Raw genomic sequence first — 27,830 nt, forward strand, 5'->3', positions numbered from 1 at the left:
ATGGCCTCGCTGGCCGCGGCCGAGCCCCCCGGCCGGCGGGCAGCCTCCCGCTCCCCGGCCCTCGGCCCCTCTCGCAGCGGCGGCGAAAGACGCAGGAACTCCCCGGACACCGCCAAGGTGAGCGCTCCCGCGGGCAGGGGCACCCGCAGCCCCGCTGCTGGCCTGAATCCTGCCCTGCCGTGCCCTGCCCTCACTGCCCTGCCCTGCCCTCACTGCCCTTCCCTGCCCTCACTGCCATGCCGCCTTCCCTGGGCTGGAAACAAACACCGCTCTGTGTTCCGCACACGGCCTGGATTTACCTGTCCCTGAGTAAATTCGTGTTGGTTTAACGCGGCTATTTCACATTTTAAACACCTTAACAGCAAAATTTCAAAATAATGATAATAATAATAATAAAGGTTAAAAGTGTTGCTTTTTCAGGATGCACTGTTGAGATCAGTGGATTTGAATCACGTCATCACACTACTCAAAGGTTCGGGCTCTGTAAGTAACCCTGGTACCTCGCTGTCTCAGTTACACAGGTAGTAATGGGGCTTCGACAAATGTTTTATACTGGTACTTTACACCCGCCCTGAATAAACTCAGATGGGTTTATTATATCCAGCACAGGTAGCTGGAGCTACAGAGCACAGAGATGAGTATTTCTGCTCATACTTGAACTCTTCTAAAGATGATCACTGTTATTAAAAAATTGTGTCAGTTATGGGTTGAATTTAAAAAAATACATAGAGAGAAGATCATACAGGAACTTAAAGACGAAAGCATGAGCATTCAAAAACTAGACATACAGAATTTCATGTTGAGATTTTTAGTCTGAAACCTACAGCTGGGAAGTATATATACAACCTTATTGAAAGTATGTCATGAATTTATGTAATTGCCCAAATTAACTGCTAATAGTTCTCCAGGGAAGTGATTTTAAATGAAGGAGAAATATACAAAGGTCAGTGTTGAAGAATATATACAGCTGCTTATGCACACAGGAGAAACGTCATCTCTTGGGCTTTCACAGATGATTTTTAGTCTCCATAAGATGATTTGGCAGATTAAATTCACTAAGCCATCAAATAATTTTGATCCAAAATATAGATAATTTATGCTCTTAAACAAGGACCTAATTAAACCTAGCACATTTTAAATTAATAACCCACAGAGAAGTAGTTATTTATTCCCCTCTTCCCTTTTATTAATACAGAGCTGATAGAATGAACTTGCTGACTGAACGAACAAGTGTCAGATGATATTGTTTACTGCTTCTATAGAGAGCATAAAACATATGATAAAATGCCTATAGGATTCTGGGCTTGTAGACTCCTGAAACAACTTCCTGGCCTGCGTCAAGTTGCAGGTGCTCAGGACAGCTGAGATGGACACTGCACATCGCTGACACAGCCTGATGTATCCTCACTTCAGTTGTTACCAGCTTTGAATTAGAAGGCTGTTTCCTAGTGGTACAGAGCACTCTAAGCCACTTAGATCTACATGCTTACACATTTATGTTGTATGTGAGATAGGTTTGGTCCTCTTAGTTGCTTTACGAAGAATCACAAAGAATTTAAGAGTCCATGTTGAACAGGAGCTTTTGAAAGACTCTTCAGTTACAAGAGAACAGGATTCGTATTTAGATATGATGCTTCATCATGGAGTTAATCCTGCTTCAAAGCACTTTGAGAATTTCCTTGTGTCTTGTAAACTTTTAAATCTGGCTTCCACTTTAATTTAAACTTAAAGTGGGATAAACATAATCATTTAAGGTTCTAGTACAAACTGCAATTAAGACCTGCTTTTCATTCTTTTACTTAAGAAAGATTTGGAAGAGCAGCTGAAAACTCTCAAGAAGGTTGTCAAGCATTTTGAAAATGGACTTGTATCCTTTTTGCCTCTCAAGAATTCTGAAGTCATGGTGTTTTCTGTATGGTAATAGTCTGTTTTTTCAGCAAAGTATTTGATGCTGTACTGTGCTTCCACATGGAGAATAAGGATGATCATAGGCATTCTCATCAATGGCCTGCTTGTGTGCACATAGCCAAGATTGGTAGGTTGTCAAGATCTTTGGATATTAGATTCATTTGTCACAAAATTCAATAGAGAGTTCTCACCTGTACGGTGGCTGAAAGTGTCCAAAATATAACTAGTGTAATTTAAACTCAGAATAGAAAAGCATAATTGCCACTACTTGAGAAACAGTTGATAAATAGCAAGATAAAATACACTTGCAGTAAGGAGATATTTTAAAGACAAATGAAGTCAGACCAATTTATCTGAAACTTTTTTTTCGTATTTACAGTATAAACTGAAAGGTTCCAGTAATGAGAAGTACTAAGGAGGGTGTTGGAATGTGGAAAAATGTGATTAATCTCCTACAGTTCTGATAATTGCACAGTGATTTAAGGCATCATATTACAACTTAATTGTGTACTTTAAGGCAGTTTCTATGAGTCAGTGGATTGGTAGTAACCTCTCAGTCTCAATTCTCTGTTCAGTTTTGATTTTGTGCCTCTATCCTAAATTAAATAATCTCAATATGTATTTGGGTCCAGATTTTCAAATTTCAATTAGTCACTTGGGACTAGAGGAGAAAACGATTTAAATATCACAAGGCTGTCTCAGAATTAAGATAGGTAAATATGACACTGTGATGTAAAAACTTTTCATCCTCCATGTTTAGATATTTTGTACTTAGCTTCCAGTGAGTTTGGCTGAGAAGTCACCTAAAACAGATTTGCAAAAGTTGTGTTTGTGTAAAAGTAAGGCTGCTTCAAAAAGCCTGAGTGTTGACTCACATACTTCTTCTTTTAAACATCGGTCTTATTTTTTCTTGGTTGTGTCTTTGAAGTGTGATGGGCAGAGTTTTCAGCTTTTTCTTCTGATTTCTGGTAGTAAAGATGATCTGATTTCCTTAATTTCATGTTAAAAGCCCCTTAAGAATGTAGCACAAATTACTGAAATTCTTAACCTGTGTGCAGAAAAAATCAATGAACAAGAAGCTTTCACTGAGCCTTTATGTGAACTTATTAAATTGTTTGGGTAAGTACCTTAACCCCTCTTTTGGAGATTTAAATACTGCTTATTAACAGGTTTATACATTTTCTAAGGCAACTGACATATCCATACAGCATTTATCTACAAGGCACCTGTATCTGCAAGGTATCAATTGTATCACCCTTCTTTTTCATCAGCTGGCTTTTACTTGTGTCCAGTTTCTGGTGACGTAAATGAGGAATCTATTTGAACAGTTTGGTGTCTGTGCAGTTACATGTTACATAATTCAAAACTGTGTTGTATGTGGCCCCAGCTTGCTTGGAAGCAAGGTTCCCCAAGGGCTCTTACTGCCTTAAGTCAATCTGGGACTGCTGGCCTCAAAAGATTCAGCAGCTAAATGGTATTGAGGTGTGTTTTGCTGTTTCAGACGAGCTCTTAAGTGAGTTTAAAAACTTAGGGTTACACAAAGACGCTCTGTTACCTGAAGGTAAGCATTACAAAATGACAAGCCATATTACAGGAGAGAATGAACCACAACAGGATTTAGGATTTATGTTTTCTTTTAAAATGTATTGCATGAACTTTTGGGTTTCTTCGTTGTTATGCTGTATTTTAAGTAATCTGTAGAATAGAATTTAGGGGTTGTCCACACTTGTCAGCATTCTTCTCCTCAATAATTCAGTAGAGTTATTTATGGTACACTTGTAGCTACAGTTACTTTTGTATTTTATATCATTTGAGGAGAATAAGGAAGAAAAAAAAAACAGAACTGCCAGATAGATAACTAGTGGCATAGTAAAACTGATATTCAGATAAATTTTTACATAGCTTCCTCTCAGCTGATAGGTTTAATAAACACAGAACTTCTCAGCTGAATCTTTTAGTTCCCTAAGCACCCACAGTTGAACTGCTTTTCTTTGCTGCCACACAGTGGGGAATGAGGAGGTACTTAATGGAGTTTAATTTTCTTAGGTGTTTGCTAGTAGCATGACAAAACTGAGAATGAATGTATAAAAACTCAGTAAAATTTAGCTGTGAGACTTTTCCTCCTTTAGAGCAGTTCAGCACTAACTGTGGTTTGTGCAATGAATATATTTTGGAAAATTGCACCCTTGGGTTTTGCTTTATTTTCTGTACTATAGAAATTCTACCACAATTCACTAATTCTCTGCTCCTTCATATGACAGAGAAGCCTTTAACCAGAGGCAGGGGCTGGTTTGTTTTTTTTTTTTGTTTTTTTTTTGGAATTCAGTTTCAGATACATTAATTTTTCCAGTAAAATATTCCACTCTTGTAACTGTTTCTGTTTGCCTGTCTTCTTACCACTTTTTTTCCCAATGTCTTGTTTCCCCTTCCCCTGCTTCCCCCAACATTTCTTCCATTGTTTGCTCTCTCCTTACTTTTTCTCTGGCAGTGTTTACAGAGGTAAACCTGCCGGAAAGCTGCTTCCGCAGTATGTACTGCAGAGACCTTAGCATAGTATTAGAATGTTTACTGTTAGACAGTTTTTAGCACCTACATGTTTGTGTCATATCTGAGTATTTTGAATATGTTATTATTTATTAATATCCTGTTGTTAAAAAAGAATTTGTTATTGTGCTATTTGGAGCCAGTTTATTTGGTTTACTTTTACCCATTTCAAGAGGTCTTGCCCAGAGATGTGATCCCTTTTTTCCACCTCTGCACGTCTGTACACAGCCTAGGTCTGTAATAGCCTGATAGTGTCTCGGTTGTAGGATTTAGGCTTCCACGTTTAAATGACATATGTTTATTCAGTCTTGTTGCATCATATTTAAATTATGAAAATATTATCTATGAACATGTACCACTAATTGCCAACGTGCAGTTGCAGATTATGAACCTTTCAGTGTAGAATCAGCATTGCAAAGAATGTGTTCATCCCAGAACACATTCATTCCTTACATGAAAAAATTATCAAGGGACAAGAGAAGAGCTACGGAACTTTTGTGGTGACTTGATTAAAGCATAGTTGTAGTATTTTTAAATTTCATTTTGCAGGTTACCATTTCAAAAGAAGAAGTCATCTGATGAAGTAAACTATTCCGTTGAAGTTTCACAATCCATTGCACAACTGGGTGAGTGTAACCTGATACGCCACAATAAAATAATTATTATGCCACAATAAAATCAACTGTATTATTAGCACTATTTTAATTTATTGTTGCTCCTTAGTAAATGTAGGTAATTTGTTTAAATTACTCATTCAATCCTCTGGGCTTTTTAGTATTAGAAGCAATTTTTACTTTGCTCTGCAGCTAACCTGCAGATTGGCTAGCAGAATTACCTATTTGCCAATGTCAAAAGCTACATGAGAAAACATTATCAGTACAGATGAAGAAGCAAAGGTGTATATAGCCTGTTTTATTTAATTTTGATCTGAGAAATGAGGGCATCACAGTAAACACTGAAACCTGGGATGAAAGGAACATGTATCTGTCCTGTTTCTATGCTCCCTTTATTTCATATCATATCTGCTTAGAAGAAGAGTTTCTAATGACATGGTAGTGGTGACAGCACCTTAGTGTAGTAGCTTGGTAGCTTTCCTCAGTATTCTACAACTTCTGGAATAGCATCCAGTGTCTTATAAGTGTCTGTAGCCATAAAGCGGAGAAGGTAATTTTTTGATTAAACTTACGCTACTCCTCTAAGATGCCTTTGTCCTCTCCAGTATGGGAGTCTCTGTCTCTTGAATATTTTATAAAGAAACTTCGCATGAAATCACAGATTTGTAGGGGATATGACCAAAGGTAATACTAAGGGCTTTAAAAAAAGGAATACTTTCTAAAAAAGTTTAAGTCTGTTAATTACATCTATTTCTCTTTCTGACAGGTTACTTGATGAGAGTGCCAAGCTCTCAAGTTAAAATACAAATCTGTAAGAGTATTGTCAGCTTTTATAATATAGAGCTACCAGGAAAACTACTTTCAGGTAAAGCACAGTATTTTTATTTTTTAATGATCCCAACTACTTTGAAATGCCTCTTTTAATTAGCTATTGATTAATTTTTCTTTATAACTATGGTTACTGTATCTCATATATTAAATACGTAACATTGGCAAACATGCAAATAACATGTTTTTATGGAGGTACATATTCTAAATCTGAAATAAGTTCATCAATGTACAGGGAATTAATTATTACACTTACAGAATTAGCATTAAATAGCATCCAGAAAATGTGAAGTGATACAGGATCTCTGAAATGTGGGTAATGGAGGGGGGGAAAAAAAGCACTTAGGATCAGAATTATAAGAAGGGAAATGTAGTTTTCAACATTTTATATGTAGCCTGGAGAGAAGCAGCTCTGGTTTCACTTGTGTTGTGAAGGATGTGAACCCATTAAGTTCATATTGTATGGATATATTTGAGCATAGGTTTGAATAAATCGTGTGACCTGTCTCTGTAGAAGGAGGCTATGCCTGAACTCGGGCATGATCAGAATCCACTGTTATATAATTCCTTTGACTCTCAGGATGGTGCCAGAGACTGTTGTCAGGTGAAGTCAGTCATGGATCCCCTCCCAGAGGGGCACAGCATCCCATGTTCTGAGACAGCACTGGTTGAGGCAGCCAGCCTCAAGGGAATTTTGCCACAGTGTGCCTCAAGAGGGCAGGTGAAGGAGCGTGCCTGATGTCAGTGTGCTCCTGTGCTGTGTTCCTGCAGTGTGGCACTAGTCCTGTGCCCTTTTACAAGTTTTCATTTCAGGAGGCCCAAAGAAGCTGCTGCTACTACAGTCCTTTTAAAATTCTAGAAATATGAAAGCATCCAAATCTGCTTTCACCTTACAAACAAGACTCAAATCCTACCAGTAGCTACATGTGCTTTTAGTTTTGAATCTGTAAGTAATTCCATCAGGATAAGTGAATGTTACTGAGCAATTTTATTCTTTTTCCGATTTAGAAAATAAGATACTTTATCTTGAAACAAAGAATGTGCTTCAGTCTGATTTTTTATAGTTAAATATTTAATCTCTCAGCATACATGTAAATATTGCCAAAGTTTGACCCTGCAGAGTTCTCTTATATATAAAGTAATATCAGTTTGATGCCTGTCAGAGTGTGTGCTTAGTTAAACCTCATTTCAACATATGCATTATTTGTGTTTATCAGTCTTGTACTTTATGACATTTGACATATATATACACTTATATATACATATATATATTTGAGCTGCTGAAGATAAACTTTGCTTTATGAGTTATCATACTATAAAAATAAATTTATTTTCTCAATGCTTCACCTTCCCCATAATTCAGTAATGAAATACAGATTTGCGTATGCATGGACAAAAGTGAAAACAGGCACATTAGAAAGTCAAGCTTGTAAATCAAAGTTTGGATTCATCTATTAAGTAATTTGATGATAGAATGCAATAATTCTCTAGTGAACTGGCTACTGGAGAGAACTAGGTTGTGCACTAGCAACTTACTGATGACTGAAGAAAGTTTTTCACTTCTATAACCCTGCTTTTGCTTTCATTGTCTAAATTCTAAGAAGCAATTAATTTGTTTCTGTAGCATTGAAGTCTGCTTGAGGGTGAGTCTGTCAGATATGTTTTAAGCACTATTCAGATATAAGAAAAGCAGCTCTTGTGTATTGGATTGTTTTTCTTAACTGCTTGAAATACAATACTTGATTTCAATCCTTTCTTGAGGAAAGATAAACAATTTATGAAGTAATCAAAAATCTGAATATTTACTGCATTATAACTAAAGCTGTTGTATGTGCAGGTTACCAGCCAGCAAGTGCAAACTATAAAATCCATATGGCTGAAGAAGGAGGATTAGCAGAAGCTCTTGTTTTGTCACTAGCATTAGTTGAAAATCAACTTAATGAGAAGTTGTGGGTACTAAAAGCTCTCCAGCATCTTTCTACCTCTGGTTAGTACAAACTCTTCTCTCATTAATATCATTACTACTGATCTTAGATCATTTGTTCTGTGAACATGCCTGAAATAATTACTGACCTAGAAAGAATTAATTACTCTGATTTACATAATTTCAGAAATGAGTTGCAGACAAATGGTGAAGGCCCAAGCAGCCAGCAGGCTTTGTTTGTATCTAAATGGTGCTGATCCCTCAGGACAGCTGGTGTTCCGTTCCTCAGACATCCTATGGAGCCTGCTAGAAAACGCCTCAAAAGAAGAAGTGGTTAATCAGCTCAGCAGCTTGGAATGTGTGCAGTAAGTACAGGGAGCATTTTATGAATTAATTTTGTAATTTTGGAGACATCTAAACCGTTCTATTGTATAGCATTTTGTTTGACATTAAAGAGAAATGTGAATGGGTTTCTAATTACATCCTCATTAAGTTTTTCAGTATTAACACAGTTGTTGCTGTTACAGGGCAAGAACAAGGTGCTCTGCTGCATAGTGCAGGAGGAATAGCTCTATCTATTGCCTTGTACCATAAAAGAGTTAATTGCAGCATTTTCAAGATCCAACCTTAGGCTCAACAGGCCAGTATTCTTTCACTGTTGAAATGCTGATGTTACAAAATTTAAGGGAATTTCTATACCATGGTATATACAAGGATTATTTCTAGATCCTCTGCTGGAGTAAATAGCAGGTTCTTCCATAATGAGTTAGACTGTTTTAACTATTTAAGAGTAAACTGTTTCTTCTCAATAATCATTCAGCAATTTCCAGTTCCACATTTGAGTAAATACTATGCCATTGTATTAATTAATTATAACGCAAACAGTGGAAGATGCAATTTTCAATACATGCATTTTGCATCTCTGAATAAATTTGATGTCCAGTGGTACCCAAAAAAATCCACTTCATAATAAAGTTTTAAGTTATTTCTCTTACAGTTAAACCCTAAGGCTTTTACAAAGTATAATGGTGAGTGAGGATTCGTATATATAGAGCTGTCCAACATTAGAATATCAAAGAAAGAGGTAAAACACATTTAATTTTATTTTAAGTGCTTTGAAAGAAGTGTTTGTTGACCTTGTCACACGTGGCTTCCGGCACTGCGATCATCAGCTACGGAATGACCTCTTGGTGATTGCCACATTACTGGCTAAAAACCCTCCAGTACCTATGATTGTAAGTATTTAGAGTTGTATTCCAGAGACTAATAATTTCTTCTTTGCTTTCATAGGCTCAGTATTCTTCCCCATTAGGGTTCTATTATGTTTTTCTACTGTGTCTCCAGTGCTTTTATCTCTCTTGGATTTGCTGAGCAAGAAAACATCTTTTCTTTCTGCAATTGTCTTTACCTCAAAGAGATTTAAAATCTGGTCATTCTAGTCATTAGCCCAGAATACTAGCATCAACCGTATTTAATACTTAGAGAATCATATTAACATTATTTATGTGCAAAATTTAATGTTAAATCTTGTATTCTTGTACGGATTCTTGAATGTGCCATTCTCCTATAATAAGTTCTAAACCATATTTGTTGTTTGAAGATGTAGGCTATATTCAGATGACCCAAATTCAATGTTTGCCTCATAACTGGGAACAAGAAGGGTGTCCAAAAATCGGCTCAGGTGCTCTAAGTAAGATTCTGAGAACATAATTACTTAGAGTTAATAAGAGGCATATAAATTCTTTTAAAGATTACATCACATAGTGCACTACCATGACTTGCCTGAAATGTAGATGACTTATTCTTTTGTAATATTCCAGAATTTATATTAGAAACCTGCAGAGAAATTAACTTTTTATAAATGTTAATATAGCTTTAGTCTCTTGTTTTACATTTGAGATTTACAGCTTCAGATGAAGTTGTGACATGCATACTGAATAATTAGGCAGTCAGATCCTTGTGGATCTGTTGGCTATTCAGGAATATATTGCTTTACTCTTGAAGTGAAATTTTCCAATTGTCCATATTACTAAATGAAATTACAGACTTTTCATCCAAGCTTTTCATTTAACACCAACTAGTATGAAATGTCTTTTATACTATTGTAGCAACATACTGGATATCTAAAACATTCAAATTGTTTATATATCTGTGGAAACAGGGCATTTTATTCCTACAAAATAAGTAAACCAGATATGTGTTTTTAATTCCTTATACGAAAAGGAAGAAAAACTGTTTCTATGCAAAGAAAATATTAAAGCAATTTAGTTTAGATTCTTTATTCTCAGCCTGCCTAGAGATTTTACAAGGTATAAATATCAGGTAGAAAAATAATGGATAATACTAGAGCAGTTTGCTTCAGAAGGTTCCCTTTTCTTCTTAATATACTATCCAAGCAACTTCAGAAAAGTTAGTCTTGTATTTTACATAGTTCACAAATCAGCACAAGAGTCTGAGCCTTTGAAAAAGAAAAGTTTTCTCATCACAAGCAAATGGTAAAATATACGTGAAGTTCATAATGATATTAATTAGTATCTCTGTATTGGAATAAAACTGTTTGCTGGTGGCTTACCTCAGAAACAAAACTCTTCTGCCCCTAATGTGCTGCATAGACACCTCCTGACTTTGGTCCTATCCACTTATATTAGACATTACTGTCCTTCTGTTAGCTCTATAGGAGCTGTGATTTACAAGATTTTCTTTTCTGAGCTTTTCATACGTGATATTGGCAAATTTTTCTTGCCCATACATGGAGTTTTCATACGTTTGCTTGTAAATGCACTGAACTTGAAGTGCATTGGTATGCATAACTGGTGCCACAAAATTGTATGTACTGGTGACCTTGATGTAAAACATGGCCAAATGCATTTTAAAAAGCACAGCTCTAAGAGAACTGAGACGATGGTTTTCTCATGTTAGATTATAGTTGTGAATACAAGTGTTTGGGACTTCCCCACAGAAGCTCAGACTTGTACTGAATGAAACACAGGTTTAATTGTACCCTTAGGACTGCAGGCAGTTATTGTTGTATAATGTCCAAATGGTTGTTCTCTGCTTTGATAAAATTCTCTTTGTTCTGCCATAGGATACATTAAATTCTCTGTTCTGAAAATGTCAAACTGAAATTAAATCATAAATCTTAATTTCACTGCAATTTAATTTAATTAATGTATGTTTTTCGAATGCCTATTAGGAAAGCGGATTTGCAAAGCTCTTAATAATACTTGCAACATTTACTGAAGGTAAGAGATTCCATACTGCATAATTACATAATCTTTGCTTTTAATTATGATTTTTTTTGTAACTTATCTACCATTTCCTTCATAGTTAAACTTCCCAATCCCTTGGTAAAAGGTTTTAAACTTACCTACTCATATGAGGATTTTGAGATGAAGAAGTTACTATTTAATATAATAGCAATCTTATCTAAAGACCCATCTGCTGCACAGGTAAGTTGTAATACAACAGAAATAATAAGTAAAAAAAAAAAAAAGACAAGACAAAAGAATCATGAGAACGTTACTTATCTGTCCATCTTCCATAGTCAGTACACTGAAATTATCTATTCTCCAAATCAAGCATTTGTACATAACTTCAGGCCAAGTCCTGCTGTTGGAAAGCAGCATACAGTTTCTATTTTAGAAAGTTACAAACTCAGACCATGCTATGAAAATTGCTGACAAGTGACTGCAGAGCTTTACTGAAATACTTCTGAAGAATATAATAAAATTTAACAAACCACAATCTGTGGGACAGCTGCCGAATATAAAAAGTTTGCCTGTACTTGTAGTGTTCATGAAATGGTTTCTCAATAAAAAAATAATTTTGTTAGTGTAGGACAGATAAAGTTTACTCATCCTTTAAATTTTTCTTATTTGCATGTGAAATCTGTAAACTCTCTTTTTCTTTGTCTGTACTCTGCAGCTCCTCAGTGAAAATCATGTGATGCCAGCTTTGCTTTATTATGTAAAACTAAATCATCAAAAGCCTGGATTTCCTGGCTGGTCTGCTGCCCAATATGAAGAACTGCAGCTTCATGCAATTGCTGTTTTAGCTTCCGTGGGTCCTGTGTTAGTAGATAAATATTTGTCCTGCCAAGCGAATACTCTTCTCCTTGTGTTTCTAGAATGGTGTATAGGCCAAGGTCAGTGGTACTCATGGCTTTCACACACAGGTAACCTCAAAACAGTTCAACTGAACCTACTTTCTTTGACAGGAAAGGAAAATGTAAAACTCATGATGTCAGAATGATCGTTTTCCTTAGCTGCCCCCTAGGAAACAAACGTTTCCAAAAAACAACCAACCATCCTTTTTTTTTCTACTGAAGGATGAGCTGATGCCCCTTTCTCTGTGTGCTACTATATTGATACTCCTTCAGACAAACATCTCTACTGTCTGTGTTTGAAGTGAGACAGGGCATGTTAACTCACAGTTGTATATAGTGAGACAGGTTTCAGACTGAAACTGGCTTCTGGGAATCAGATAAGAGTGGGCTAAGCAAAAAGATAACTAAGTGCACTCAGTTTTGTTGACCAGATTTCTAAGGATAGATATTTTTCATCATAAAATTGGTATGTCTTCCTAGGAAGAAATTTTTATTTGGGTTGAATGTACATCAAAAGCTTGATATTAAATGTCATGCTGAACATAGCATATTTTGAGTTTATAAAACTGCTCATGCACCTAGTAAGGTTAAAAAAAACATGTAATAATTTTAAATGTTCACCAAAATGTTACCTTTCTTATGCATGTAAAAGGTATAGTCCTACACAGAAAGGCTTCTTACTCAATAGTTTTAAACAGGAATAATTTCTAACTTCAGTGGAGTTTTAGGATTTTTCTTGTTGCTGTGGTTTGGGTTTTTTCTTTTTTTCTTTGTTTTTATTTTTCTTGAACGCATTATTCTGAACATAGATTGTCTGCCAAAACGTGTATTCGTTGTGGTTGCTCCACAGATCCTTTCTTTGGTCAAGGTCACAGTTTCCATGGAACAGGTGGTCGTGGCAACAAACTTGCACAAATGCGCTACAGCCTCCGAGCGCTGAGATCTGTTGTGGCCCTTTATGATGATGCTGTGAGCATGAATTTGTGTGACCAGGGAGCAATTAGCCAGCTACTGGGTAAAGCACAATTTGTATTGCTGTTCTTTAATTAGTACATTTCTGTTGACACCAAGAGTGTTCCTGTGTTTTTGTGTGCTGTGCTTTTAGTGTGTCGTTCCTTTGGTGAAATACTAAAAAAAACTTCTACCAATTAATCCAAGATGTAACTGATTTGATGTTAATGGGTTTTTTTTTTCCCATCTCAATACACATTGATTGAGTTAAGCCGAACAGACTGGTTTAAAAGTCTAGATGTTTCATTTCAGAGCAAAAGCTGCCCCTTCTCACTTTATCTTACTGCATTTGGTAGACGTTCTTCTCATTGTAGCAGTCCCCAGAAACTCCAGCCCATGAGTATTTTTCCATCTAGGTCTATCATGGTGTTGCTTTCCAGAAGTTCTCTTTAGGACAGAATAAAACCAATAACAAGGTACCTTTAAATGAACAACATGAACAAAAAAAGCAGAATAAACCTGTTTGATCACTGCTCCTGCAATTTTAGACTATTTCTTATTCAGTAACACATAACTACTGTTAAATTTTGGTTTAAGTTCCAAACCAAACTTGTTTAAGTTCTTTTCTTACAATAACAGAAAGTTTTTAGTAGTCTGAAGGAAACAAAACAGAAAAGATCCTTTGGAATTCAAAGAGTATGTTCTCATAGAAAAACTAGAAATTAAGTATTTTATAGCTTCAGTTCAACTCCAGTGAAAACTCCATAGACACCTACAGCTTTTAGTGAAAGCAAAATTCATACTGTACCTTACATATCAGAATCAAGTAACTTTTCTTAGTCTAGGAGAATTTTGTGTATGAATACCCTCTTCCATATACTGATTCCAAGGCTGATTTTCTTGTCAGTGGTGGTATTTCATGTCTTTCCCACATTTCCACTGTCACTTCAGACATTTGTGAAGCTGTGGAGTGGAGTGAACCAGCCAGTTTGTTGTCCTTTTCTAAGACTTCTTTAATTCATATCAATTCCCTTGAATTCCTTGCACTGGCAAAGGGGCAGCATAGAGTCTGAACAAAGGAGAAATCAGTGCAAGCTGCTGTCATTAACTCTGTCACCCAAGAGTAAAGGCATGAAACTGCTGCACTTCTGGAAGCTATTGTTAAAACACAGGGGATAAAAGTGAACTTACTTTAAAAATCCTTTCATATAAATTTCAGGTTTTTAAAAAGCAGCAGCTGTAATAGAATTTTAACTTGTGTGTAGGGGCATTAATATATATAAAATATATCCATTTACAGACATCTTAAAGTATGCAGCAGACAAGGCTAAAGAAAACGAAGGCACCATTCTACTGGAAATCCAAGCTGACATATTATTTATTTTGTCTGTTCTCTGTGAAAATGATGTCCACAGAAAGGTATGTATCTTTCTATCTTACACTGTGCAGATATTTTCAAAACATATTGTATTTTCTTTTAAGGGACACTGCTATTTTGTTTTAATTGAAAAGCAGGTGTCAACTGTAGTTCAGTTGTTAGCAAGTTATGTTAACTTGTTAACGAGTCATGTTTCTTGACACAGCTAAAATACAAAAATATTCTGAAATCCACTAGCAAGTGTTGAGCCTATTTGATGCTAATTTACATTATTTTTAAATTGATATGTGAAAGTGTGTTAAGAAATTAATTAGTACTTTGGAAAAACTGAAAATCTCTTTTCCTGTTTGTATATCCTGCTCTAACAAGTGGACCAAATTTATTACGATATAAATATTTACATTTCCCATTGTATTTTCTTACATGTTTGAATTTAGTAAATATTGCTTAAGAAATATTGCTTTAATTAACATTTCAACAGGAACTCTTCAGCTGTGAAGGAATTGATATACTTATCCCATTCTTTAAGATGGATCCAATGAAGTTATATAGTGGATTAGGCCACAATTGTCTCCTCCTGAGTGCACTCGACTGCTTGTGGTTAGTGAAGTATTTTAGCAGCAGTAACTTGGAATAATGTCAAGTCTTGTAATTTTTTAGGCCTGCAATGCTATGACCTTTCTCTGCACATGCAGGCCTTTCTTCTGTCTATAATGTGTAAAAATTCTTCATAAAACTTGACTAATTAAAAATGATGCAAAAGAAATGGATTTTTTTTTTTTAATATGGATTCAGTGTGACAACCTCACTCCCCACAGAGTGACCTCCTGACATGCAGACTTACTCAAGATTTTCTAAGACAGGCATATGGTTAGAGTCTGTAAATAACTTTAGAGAAGTAAACAGCAGGCAAGAATAAACCAATATTAGCAAAAAACTGTGTAAGCATAAAAATTGTTTGTGAACTGGCTGTATTGGGCCAGAAATATTTTAAAGATTGACAATACATAGGAGGAAAATAAAAAAATTATTTTAAGGCAGAGGTTAATAAATACATTAAAAATCAAGTATGTTTGCTTGGGGAAAATACTGATACAGGAGACCATAGCAGAGGAAATTAAGAAGCAACAGCAACATGAATGCTGGCTTTATGATGATTTTAATCTAAGAAAAGCAAGCTATTGCCAAAAAAAGACTTGCTTGACTCACCCCTTTGATTTTGCTGCAAGAAATATTCACACAGCCCTACAATAAATGAGATTAGGGACATGACCTGGTTAAATTTTAAACTCGTTTACTGAGTTAGTTTCAGTTCAAATACATATTCCAATTCACTGAGAGCCTGCCAAAATTCTTAGGCTGCTTCAAAGAAGGTGTGCCACCTGCAGGAGAAGAAAGAGCAGTCAAGCAGTTATTTAGATATAGGTGCAAATGAAAAGGCACATGAAACATGAATTTTCTACTCCCTGAAGATATGAAGCACATTGCATATTGCATACCAAATGGTATGTAATTCAGCAAAATAAATGAGATTATTGTAGAATGTTCAGAAGCGTAAAAGTGTTTCTACATAAGTGAAATTATTTCTGTTTAAGGTCCTGTGTCATTGGATGTTACATTGCAGAGGACTCTTTTATTGAAAAACAGGGCATTTTTCTCCTTCTGGATTTGTTGGCAGTAGGTATTTTTATTATTCATTTTGTAGAATGAAAGAGTGGGAAAACAGCAAAGAAAATTGCATTATTTTTGTTGCCATATCTCCTAAGACTTGCTCAGAAATTATTGGATAGATTTTCCCTGGGGTTTTTTGTTTGTTTTTGTTTGTTTGTTTGTTTTTTGTTGTATTTATTTGTTTGTTTGTTTGTTTTTGTACACATTTGACAGAGGCAGTTTTCAATTTAACAAAATAATTACACTGTTATTGAAAAGAAGACCCAAACTATGCCCTTAGTTTGGGTGACATCTCTCTTTAGAAAAGCACTGAAAAGCACTGAAATTAGTAAGAGTACTTGATGGCTTTAAGAGTTTTAATGTTTGGAGTTACTTGGTACATGTATCTTGTGTGTAGAGCTACTTCTGTGGATCTTGAACATAGACACTGGCACTGACATTTCACCTCTTAAAAAATAAAAATGCACCTTCCTTGGTTCTTTCACTCCTCATTCATACTGGTTCATACTGTCAGCCCCTGATGTTCTTGCAGTGCAAGGTTGCAGACCCTCAGAAAAACAGAATCATAGAATGGCCTGGGTTGGAAGGAACCTTAAACATCATCCAGTTCCAACTCCCCTGGCCGTGGGCAGGGCCACCTTCCACTAGGATCAGGTTGCTGAAAGCCACATCCAGCCTGTCCTATCCAGCCTTCAGGGATGGCACATCCACAGCTTCTCTGAGCAAGCTGTTCTAGTTCCTCATCAGCATCAAAGTAAAGAATTTTTTCCCAATATTTAATTTAAACTGACCCTCTTTCATTTTGAAGCCTTTGCCTCCTCTCAGCTGCTGCCAGAAGATCTGGCCACAAAAGAGATGTACTCTGTGGTACTGTTCAGCCTCTGCCTTCAGAGCCTGTTTCTTACAACAATAAATCTTGGCAGCAGTGTATTCTCCAGACGTGATCCTGCAGGCGTGTACACAAAACCCACTGTGTGATTCTACACACAGGAATGCATCTTGTATGATCCTACTCATGCCCCTCATTTTCCTTGATTTATGGAGAAATTACTTATTTTTTATTTATCCTGCATAGCAGGATTTCAGAAACTTTAAGGATTTACAAGTTTATGCACGAATTTTGTGCAAATACTAGTGATGAAAAGCTTGCAGTTACTTGATTATGTACTACACAATTTCTCAGAAAGAAGACATCACTGTGTTTTCAACAGTTTAAAACTTCCTGTACTTTTTCCTTGACCAAGTTAAAGGAAAACTGCAATATAATTCTTGGAATCTTGGTTGAATTTTCTGACAACCCTAAAACCACTTTACACATGAGTATCTGGCGAGGGAAGAGAGATCAAACAGCAGCTAATCTTCTAATACAGTTATGGAGACAGGAGGAGTTGGATTTGGGAGTCAGACGTGATCAGTATGGAAGGATTGTTGGTAAGTTTTATGATGGATGTGGAACTGTGAGCACTCCAGTAAAATAATGACATTATTTGCTTTTGTAGTCTGAATTCTGATGACAGTAAATAAGAGCATTTATAGCTTTTCACTATAATTCTTACCAAACCTAGAATATATTCTGTTTCAATTTATTTTTTTATTTCATTTTATTTATTCATTTATTTTCATTTCATTCTGGCCACTATATGTCATTTTCTACATCGGCTGGGAATGAACCAAGTATTGAAAAGAACCATGACCAGCTTTTCTAATGCTGGACAGTTTAACTGCTTAATTTGTTCCATGAAAGGTATTGTGTTTTGTTACATACTGTAAAAAGAAGTGAATGCTGTTCTCACAAATTCTTAGTCATGCTGTTTAAAATTTCCTGACCCAAATTACGTTCAAACTCCTGGTCAAACAATCAAAATTATCTACATGGTGTCCACAAAGTAAGATGGATTTCCTCTAAGTTTGGGAACATACTATATCTTCATTCTTCTACTCTGGTCTTGTGTTTTTATATTATTAGACACTAAGAGACCTATTGTTACCAGCTTCCAGAAACTGCAAAAGGTCATTCCAGTGCCTGCCAGCTGTCCCAGTTTTGCCATCATGGAAATTTCAGAGAGCATACGGGCAAAAGTTTATTTACTATTTTGCAAGCTGGGTAAGACAAATGAATTGCCTTGTCAGTGTCATATTTGTCATTAAACTTAACTTGTTCACTGGTGATCAGTAAAGTCACTGTAAAAAAAAGGGTCAAAGGAAACGTGATTCAGCATCAGTACTCTCTAATTCACAGATGCTTGGTTGTTACATTTTGTTTTAGAAGTCTCTCTTTATTGAGATTTCAAGACTTCCCCTCTACTTTGCTGCCCCTACCATCAGGAAGAATTTTCTTAGGACTAAATCGAAAATTAGCTTGAAATTCTCTGCAATTATTTTCCCACACACAATATCTGTCTTGCATATTTTAGCACTTCTACATTTATTTCTCTAGATTGAGAAAGATATTACTCACTGATTGCATTTTCTAGCGTAACCTCTAATTGTTCTTTTTCTTTTCTGGAGTCTTTCCAATTGATTCAAATTCTTTATTGTCTGAAGTGTCCTGAACCTGAACACAGTACTCCAGCAGAAGCCTTGCAGCCAGATAGAATTACGTTACTCTACACATCTTGTAAAAAAGCAGACATAAATGTAACAATAGCTGTATTCCTAGTGGCATGATACTGTCTCCTCACTCAACTTAGAATGTTGCACAGTTATCTACCATCCTGGATTTGTACAGGTGGTTATTCCTACAGTTAGAATTTTCTATTTCTTCTTACTGAATTAAATACTGTGTTTTTAGATAATTTTTCAGAGTGCGAGATTAATTTGCGTTTTAATTTTTTCTTTCAAAGTGTGGCAGTCCCTCTTAATTTTTTGTTGTTTGCACACTGAATATGAATACTCATATACCCTATTCTTAAAACCTGAACTTAAGATAAGTGATAAATTCTTCCACATCCATGAGATTTTTTTTTCTGTCGAACAAAAACTGAGTCTTTGTTTTCAGTAATTTATGTTGGATATTACTTTTTTAAATGTTAACATTTAGTTGCATAAACATTATTTGTCTAATTATTTGTTTCAGGAGGGTTTTTTATACTTATTTTTGTTTTCATTTCCATCCTCTGCATGTTCAAAGACAATCAGTAATTGTTCTGAGATTGCTTCAGCCAGTTCTCTGCTTTACCTATAGAATGAATTGGTTTGAAAACATCCTTAGTTTCTCTAATAATCTATAGCTATTTGCTTTTCTGTTGTAACCCAGGTTCTTACTAATTTTAGTAGTGTTAATTATATTAAATGTTGGATCACAGCTGGATTCTTTACTGAAATAAAAAGGCATAAGATTTTCTTCCAGCTTTCTCCTATATTCACAGGTATCTTCCATGTTAGTTATATACATTGTACTGTCTCCTGTGAAGTACTGAAATTATATGAAAGTAGGTAATAACATATAGAAATATTTTATAGTCTTTTCTTAGCAACTTCCTCTTACTATTAAGGTCCATAACAGCCTGTAACATGATGATCTAGAAAAGCAATGGTGGTAAATGGTCTTTATTTAGTGTATTTCTTAGTTTCAAAGCATGATGTAATTATACTCAGGGGGGATGCTACTTTCCCAGTTACCACACAAATGATATGATGAAGTCTAGAAAGAGATAGGACTATATGACTATGATAGACTATATTTAAGGGGTTTCCTTAATTAATCAACTATCATTCAGTGTGGGGGAAAAAAAAGAAACATAGTCTCAGCTAAGTTTCTCAGCTAACCATACTTCCCTACCTTATTCTTTTGCACATACTGGGAATATTTTTAAAAGGTAGAGTCATGATGCTCAAGACATTATGCCAAAGACTAAAATCTACAAGATGGGGGGACACCCTCATTAGACAACTCTGAAACAAATCACTAATATAATTTTCCTGTTGGCTACTTCACAGTTAAAGCAAACTCTTTATGTGCTGAATTGCTGCTCTAGAACCTCTGATATGTAGACTCAACTGTTTGTCTGCTTTAACAGAAAACAAACCCTTACCACAGAAGTGTAGCATCCTGGCCTACCAAGTGATCGGAAGGTTGACAGAGCCATTCATAAGTGAAGATTTTAGTACAGAGGGAATGTGTTATGGAGAAACAGGGATTTTTTATGAGCAAAGGCCTGCTCAGGATCAAAAGTGACTGACTGGTGTATGTGTGATGAAGATTTTGCATGTATTTGTATAACAAATAAGATGTCTCTTTTTAGAATATTATATTGAGATAACCTCATCATACTGATATGATTAATATTCTTTTAGGTTTTGAAAATTTACCTGGCTTATCTGCTAAGGATTTTGTTACACTTGCTATTATACAACGTTATATTGACTTTAAAGTGAGTATAGTTCAAGAAAATACTACTATTGTACCTGCATTCCCAAAAATAGAAATAGTATATCTCAGGACACAGCAAACAAATAATCCTTCAAAAGCTGTCCCCTATGTCACAAGTCACCTATAACTTCACCTAGTGAAAGCCAGGATTCACCAGCAAAAGAAACAAACCCACCTCCAACATTGCATCAGTCCCCATGTTCTTGCTTCATACTGCTACAGATGTTTGTGACCATGCAGCAAATAAGACTAGAAACCAGTGCTAGTTAAAAATAACTCAGAAAAAAAAAAAAAGTTTTAACTGCCCGATCAATACAGGAATGTTCCAGGAGTAAGAAGTTGGGGAAGGACTCGAGAGTAGGACTGTGTCCTTGCACAGTAAGGTCAGTTTAAGGGATACTATTAAAAATGACATTACAAACACATAAAGGTTCTTCTGTGCTTTGCTGTCATTGTCCCCATATACAGTTTCCATCCATCCATCCATCCATCCATCCATCCATCCATCCATCCATCCATCCATCCAGTGTAAAGTTAGGAATGGTGTTCCTGTAGGAAACTACAGCAGGGTAACAAACTTTATGAGAGCTGTCTGGCTTAAAATATGCTTTCATTTATGATAAATTTATGCTTAGGAACAAAGTTTGTGAGAGCTTGCAGTGTTCAGAAAATAGCAAGGCTCAGTCTTTGGTTGATAATTCCAGCTTCCATTGATGGCTCTTGTTGCAGTTTGCTCTAATAATGTCTGCAATTTGAGATTTTAAGTAGTAGGCAGTAGGACTCAGCACTTTGCTCTTGTAATTTGGTATCTTGAAGCTGTTTCTTCTGAATTTCTGTAGTTATCAGCATTTTTATTACTCCTCTTTGAATCAAGTTTGGTCTTGGGAAGGCTTAGGGAGGCTTATCATTAATGAATCTGGCACAGTATTAGGGCATAACGTTGCATAACAATTCTGAGAAGTCAAACAACAATAAGGAGAGAGATGGTTGCTCTATTTTATTTTTAATAATTGGAACTGAAGAATGAGATAAATGCCAAATCATATGGTGTATGTTTAACACACAGATTGGAGAGGTTTGGAGTGAAATATGTGAAGAGATAAAAGAAGAATTCAGGCCAGTTACGTCAGATGAGAGAGCCTTGAAAATTATTTCATGTATATCAGAAAATATTGGAGAAACGGTTGTTGCTCTGCAGACAGAAGTGCTTAAAATACAGCACCACCACAAAATCCAGGAAGAGAAAGAAGCTTACAAAGAAGTAAGGCAAAGGAGTATTTAAATAAGGAAAGCCCACCTAAGCTTTTTTGTCCATTTATGTGCAGATTTTCTTAATATATAAAGTTGAGAATCCTGTATGTGTACACTGCTTGAAAATTTTAACTTTAAATTAAATTGGGTTAAGCTCAGTCCTCCCAGCTTGTATAATTTCCACAGTATTTAGAGCAATGAAAAAATGAAGCAATATCATCAGTGATGCAATGGGGTAACAAGAAATGATGATTATTTTACTAGAGAGTTGCACTTATGTTCATCTGTAGCAGATAACAATACAAAGTACCTATTACAAGTACACCTGCTTCTCAAAATGAAATATAAGTCTTTAGTATAAGCTCCCTTGCAGAATATTCTCAGACCTTTATTACTTCAGAAAGTAGGGCTTTGTGCCTCCCAGCATGCTGACAATGAGAAGGTATAGACATTTTCCAGCTTTGGTTATAAGGCAAACATTTCATTTTTTGCTCATTCTACTGTCTCACCCTCTCCTGCTTTCTGAGAAATAAGATCAGTTGATCCAGTTAGTTGTCTGAAATCTTACACTAGTGTTTTTGAGGGATTGTCCTGCATTGTGATGACTGCACTTTGTCACCTGAACTGATTCTATCTCTTTTATTTAGCATTTGAGAGTAAGAATATACAGAAAGCTTTCCTGAAAAAACTGGGCCTCATCCAACATATGTGTTGGAAGAGAGGAAAATTAGTTTGCACAAAGTAAGCCTCTCTTTGTTTTTAAAGGCAGTGCATAAATGAAGGTTTTGAAGGGCAAGTACTTTACTGCTACATTATCATCCAGTCTCAGGTGAGAGGGATAAACTAAGGTAGCAAAAAGGGGGGGTGCAGGTGAACATTCTTTTTAAACAGCACAAGCAGTGATATTAGAAGAGATTTGATATGAGAATAGGATTGTGTTGCATGCTGTAAATCTCATTTATATTACAGATCCAAGCTACCCAAACACAGAGAGAACTGATTAAAATATCTTGGGAAAATTTCTTGACTCAGACATCAAACTATGAGGCACTGAAGGTAAGAAACCTGATGGAGCAAAGAATCTACAATCGTGTAGTTATAATAATTGTGAAGTTCCAAACACAATTTCTTAATGAATTATAAGGATATTCAAGTAGAAGTGATAATAAATTTTGTATTCACACAGACATAGAAGTAACCATAAGATGTGTTGGAAAAGTTGTACAATCTTTGATTCTTCTGACTGCAATCACAAATTGGGGATCAACATTGTCACTTGCAATTAAGGAGTGGGTGTATATATGTGTATTTCTTCTAAAACTGTTGAAACTACAAATCTGTTAATTTTTACTTTCTTTTTTCTAATCCTTCATTCTCTTTTTTTAAAACAGCAAACATCTTTTAATATGTGAAATATTTTATGATGAAAGGAGTTTCTTCTATCAATATTAGCACTTTCGCAAAATAACATAAAAATATTAGAGTCCTGGTTTAACAACCAGACTAAGTTGGAAAATAATGAAATCAGACTTAAAATAAAAACTTTGGCAGCTAAATTTAATTTTTCTTCATTTTCCAATGGACTTGCAAAGGAGAACCATTTTATTTCTATGCAATCATCTCCCTGACCTCTGGAAAGATATATGCTAGAATTAGAAATGAAAAAGGGACAGAAATAAGACCTCAAGGACTACAGACTCATTAGTTTTAGCTGAGTCACTGGGAAGCAGTTTTAGGCACATGAGGGGGAAGGAGATTGGTATAGAGTGTCATGAATTTACCAAGGATAAATCACGCCTTGCCTACATAGTTTCCTCTGTGACAAAATTATTCTGGAGAAACAGGAAGGGGGATACCTATTCCCTTGCTCTAGCAAGGTTTTCAGCATGGTCCTGTGTAGCATTCTTGTAATCAAAATGGGGATATATGGACTAGATTTTACCTATAGGTAGACTACAAGTGGTGGGAAAAACTGTCTGGACTGATGGGCTCTAAAGGACAGTGGTCAGTGATTGAAATTTAACTAGTGGTCAGTTCTGAGTGATATTCCTCTGAGTTAATTATAGGGTTGATAATATAGTGTTGATACAACATTTTCATTAGTGACTTGGATACTCATCAAGTCCATCCATCATCAAGTTCAAGGTGTGGATGCCCCATCCCTGGAAGTGTTTTCGGCCAAGCTGGATGGGGCTCTGAGCAACCTGGTCTGGTGTCCCTGCCCATGGCATGGGAGTTGGAACTAGATAAACTTTAATGTCCCTTCCAATCATTCATTTAACCAATCATTTAATGTCCCTTCAAACCATTCTGTGATTCTGCAGTTCTGTGACACTTAGCTGGAGGAAGCAATTCATATGCTGGGAAGTAGGATTATTGTTCAGAAGATGGACAGATGGGCTGACCAAAAGCTCATGAAGTTCAGGAAAAGAAAATGAGAAGTCGTTCACCTGGGATGTATTGAGACTGTATTGAGATGCCTCAGTACAGCTGGGTCTGCCTGCAGAGGCGGCTGTGCACTGAGCGCTGTGTGCTCTGTGCTGCTGTGCCCTGTGTGTGCTGAGTGCTGTGTGCTGTGCCCTGTGTGCTGTGTGTGCTGAGTGCTGTGTGCTGTGCCCTGTGTGCTGTGTGTTCTGTACACTGTGTGCTGTGCCCTGTGTGTGCTGTGCCCTGTGTGCTGTGTGTGCTGTGTGTGCTGTGCCCTGTGTGCTGTGTGTGCTGTATGCTGTGTGCTGTGCCCTGTGTGCTGTGCCCTGTGTGCTGAGTGCTGTGTGTGTTGTACGCTGTGTGCTGTGTGTGCTGTGTGTGTTGTACGCTGTGTGCTGAGTGCTGTGTGTGCTGTACGCTGTGTGCTGTGTGTGCTGTGTGTGTTGTACGCTGTGTGCTGTGTGTGCTGTACGCTGTGTGCTGTGTGTGCTGTGTGTGTTGTACGCTGTGTGCTGTGTGTGCTGTGTGTGTTGTACGCTGTGTGCTGTGTGTGCTGTACGCTGTGTGCTGTGTGTGCTGTGTGTGTTGTACGCTGTGTGCTGAGTGCTGTGTGTGCTGTACGCTGTGTGCTGTGTGTGCTGTGTGTGTTGTACGCTGTGTGCTGTGTGTGCTGTACGCTGTGTGCTGTGTGTGCTGTATGCTGTGTGCTGTGCCCTGTGTGTGCTGTGCCCTGTGTGCTGAGTGCTGTGTGTGCTGTGTGCTGTGCCCTGTGTGTGCTGTGCCCTGTGTGCTGTGTGTGCTGTGTGTGCTGTGCCCTGTGTGCTGTGCCCTGTGTGCTGAGTGCTGTGTGTGTTGTACGCTGTGTGCTGTGTGTGCTGTGTGTGCTGTACGCTGTGTGCTGTGTGTGCTGTGTGTGTTGTACGCTGTGTGCTGAGTGCTGTGTGTGCTGTACGCTGTGTGCTGTGTGTGCTGTGTGTGTTGTACGCTGTGTGCTGAGTGCTGTGTGTGCTGTACGCTGTGTGCTGTGCGTGCTGTATGCTGTGTGCTGTGCCCTGTGTGTGCTGTGCCCTGTGTGCTGAGTGCTGTGTGTGCTGTACGCTGTGTGCTGTGTGTGCTGTGTGTGATGTACGCTGTGTGCTGTGAGTGCTGTGTGTGCTGTACGCTGTGTGCTGTGTGTGCTGTGTGTGTTGTACGCTGTGTGCTGTGTGTGCTGTGTGTGTTGTACGCTGTGTGCTGTGAGTGCTGTGTGTGCTGTACGCTGTGTGCTGTGTGTGCTGTGTGTGTTGTACGCTGTGTGCTGTGTGTGCTGTGCGCTGTGTGGGATGAAAGCTGCCCGTGAGGCAGCAGTGTGCTCTTGTGGCCATGAAGGCTCACAGCACCCAGGGCTGCTTTTCACAGAACGCAGCCCGCAGGTCTCAGCAAGCAGGGATTCCCTTACCGCCCTTGCAGTGCCACGTCCATTTATTCTGGTTTTGGGTGCTCAGTACAAGACAGAGTCATAAAACAGGGCGAGGGTACTTACATTAAAGGCAAATAGAATTATAACCTCATTTATTTTTGTCATACTGATTGTATGTATATTTTCATGTGAGTGCAAATGACACAATCAGTGCGGGTTAAAACAATTTTACCCTTTTTTTCTGACTATCTTTAGAAAGCAAAAAGGCTTCGTGAAACATCAATAGATGCTTCCAGATCTAAAGTAAAGAATCAAAATGTACCAGAACATTCTACTGATACTCCAAAACTCCACAGAACAGTAAGTAAGCCTTAATAACACTGTTTTATTTTCATTAATAGGTAAGTGGTATGGGGTTTGTTCTGGCTGTATACATGCTGCTGCTTACGCTATCTTTAATAATGTTTATGACAAGCTCCAAGCACCTTACAAAAAAATCTGTATCTTCTGCAAATGACTGCTTCCCATTCTGACATAGCCTTGGACAAGCACTTGGCCAGAATGCGATTCAGATCTGCAAATTACTCTGCAGAAGTGTGGGCAAGATGGGCCCTATGCTATGTGACATGTACCTGTCATGAGACAGCCATTCATGAAAACCTTGTTGAGGTGAAGACCTCCTCTTTTCATTGAGTACATCTGTGCAATCTTTGATACACCCATAGAGGTGTCCTTTATCAGTGACATTTCCCTGACTGTCTGCAGATAAGCCACTTGTTGCATCTGCGGAAAACATTTTGTTCTCATTTCTATCAGTTAAATGAAGTGTGAGAAAATAAAAAGCCTTTGTTAAGATCTAATTCACACCTAACAGCGTATTTAGATGTGGAGTTTTGACAAAAATCGGGGGAATCCTCAGTCTAGCCAATACCTGTTTTTGAGCTAACTGGGTTATTTCTGTGTAAGCATCGCAGCTAAGGAGAATTGAAGGGGGATAGTTTATTGGTTGCTTATTAGTTACATGTGAGGAAAAACTAAAAACAATAAACATGAGGTGCTGTTTTCAAACTTGTATGAAGGCAAGAAATTCTATTTTGGGCTCCCTGGCATGAATGAATAATGACAACTAAGGTGGCTGAAATTTGAAAAAGAGCAGAGGAAGTTTATGTTTGATGTGATGGAGAAGCAAGGAGCCTAATAGGAAGCAAGGGGATTGTCTCAGAGTGCTGAACTAGGACTTTTCCCACATTATCTTAAACTTCGGAAAGATATGGAGGGGCACATCTGTGAATGCAAGATGAGGTGGGCTGGAACAATTATTTAGGTGCTTGCATAAACAACAGTGAGACTGTTATACAGCAATATTTTGCAGAAAGTATCTGAAAAATTTTGATATAAGCATGAATGATCTGGAAATTGTTAGTGGAGAGAAATATATTGTTGGATTTTATTTTAAAGGCTTGAATCTCAAACCAGGAATGTTCATATCTTAGAGGGAGAGGATTTAACAAGAAAATACCTTCATGGTTCTACAATCAGTATTTCAAAACTGTAGATAAAAAAAGGAAAAGGTTAGTCCATTTTGCAGAATAGGTGTACTGAGAAAATGTAACAGCAGCATCATATAACATTCTTTAGGTACCTTGCTTAGGAGAATTACAAATGAAAGACATGGCTGGGAATGTTTTTAATGCAACAATCTTCCTTCCTTTCTCCCAAACACCCTCAGCAGGGAGAGATGAAGATTAAGTTAATACGTTTTTTGTAAACCAGTCAAGTAATCAAATGTGTGAGCCACATGCACTTGAGGAATTGCATTTTTTTTCAGTAGTTTGCAATTAGAAGCCAGAGCTGTCACTCAGGAATATTTATTCCAAGACCCCAACCTATTCAGTATGAAGAGTAGTTCTATACATTTGCATTTTGAGAGAAAGAGGGCTTTTTTTTTTAATGTAAGTAATAATGTATAGTGAAATTCTGAGGTCACAAACTATCGCTGGCATTCTATGCAAATCCAAATAAAATTGTAAGCAAACTTCTATTGGATAAAGGCTTGATTTTCTTTTTTGCAATTCACAAATCATATACAAAGGCAGAAAAGCAGAGCACATAAAAGTAGCCACTGAAAAACCACTCTCCTTTCTTTTGTACTGATGGGAGCAAATTGTGAATTTAGTATAAAAGATAGCTTTTGTGGCCCTCAGAAACCACAGCAGGCATCTCCAACAATCGAATAATATTTTCAAAAGGCAGTTAATGATTAAACTCTCCTCTCATTTTAAATACTAGCATGAAAGTCAAGCAATGTGTTTATTTTGTATTTCAGATCAGACCTGGTCGCTTCGTAACTGTGGATAGTATGCCTTGTCAGCACGGTGGAGGGCCGGCTGATACAGAGCATGCTCCTAGAAAGTCCTCTGTTTGCAAAGGAGCCTTTAAAAAAGATCAAAAGACATAA

General features: G+C 37.0%; 1 protein-coding gene across 1 annotated transcript; it reads left to right on the forward strand.

The window, feature by feature from the left end:
• CFAP69 (cilia and flagella associated protein 69) lies at nt 1-27,830 on the forward strand. Its single transcript, XM_062507740.1, has 23 exons — nt 1-117; nt 421-483; nt 1,805-1,867; nt 2,918-3,027; nt 5,002-5,078; nt 5,833-5,931; nt 7,732-7,881; nt 8,006-8,183; nt 8,930-9,053; nt 11,012-11,060; nt 11,146-11,267; nt 11,743-11,962; nt 12,774-12,938; nt 14,175-14,293; nt 14,734-14,852; nt 15,848-15,929; nt 17,168-17,354; nt 17,890-18,027; nt 20,220-20,296; nt 21,362-21,556; nt 22,516-22,602; nt 25,628-25,732; nt 27,699-27,830. Exons 1-23 carry the CDS (start codon nt 1-3, stop codon nt 27,828-27,830), a joined length of 2,778 nt encoding a protein of 925 aa, XP_062363724.1.

Source organism: Cinclus cinclus, chromosome 1, assembly GCF_963662255.1.
Source record: "Cinclus cinclus chromosome 1, bCinCin1.1, whole genome shotgun sequence".
In the NCBI taxonomy this organism is placed as follows: Eukaryota; Metazoa; Chordata; class Aves; order Passeriformes; family Cinclidae; genus Cinclus; species Cinclus cinclus.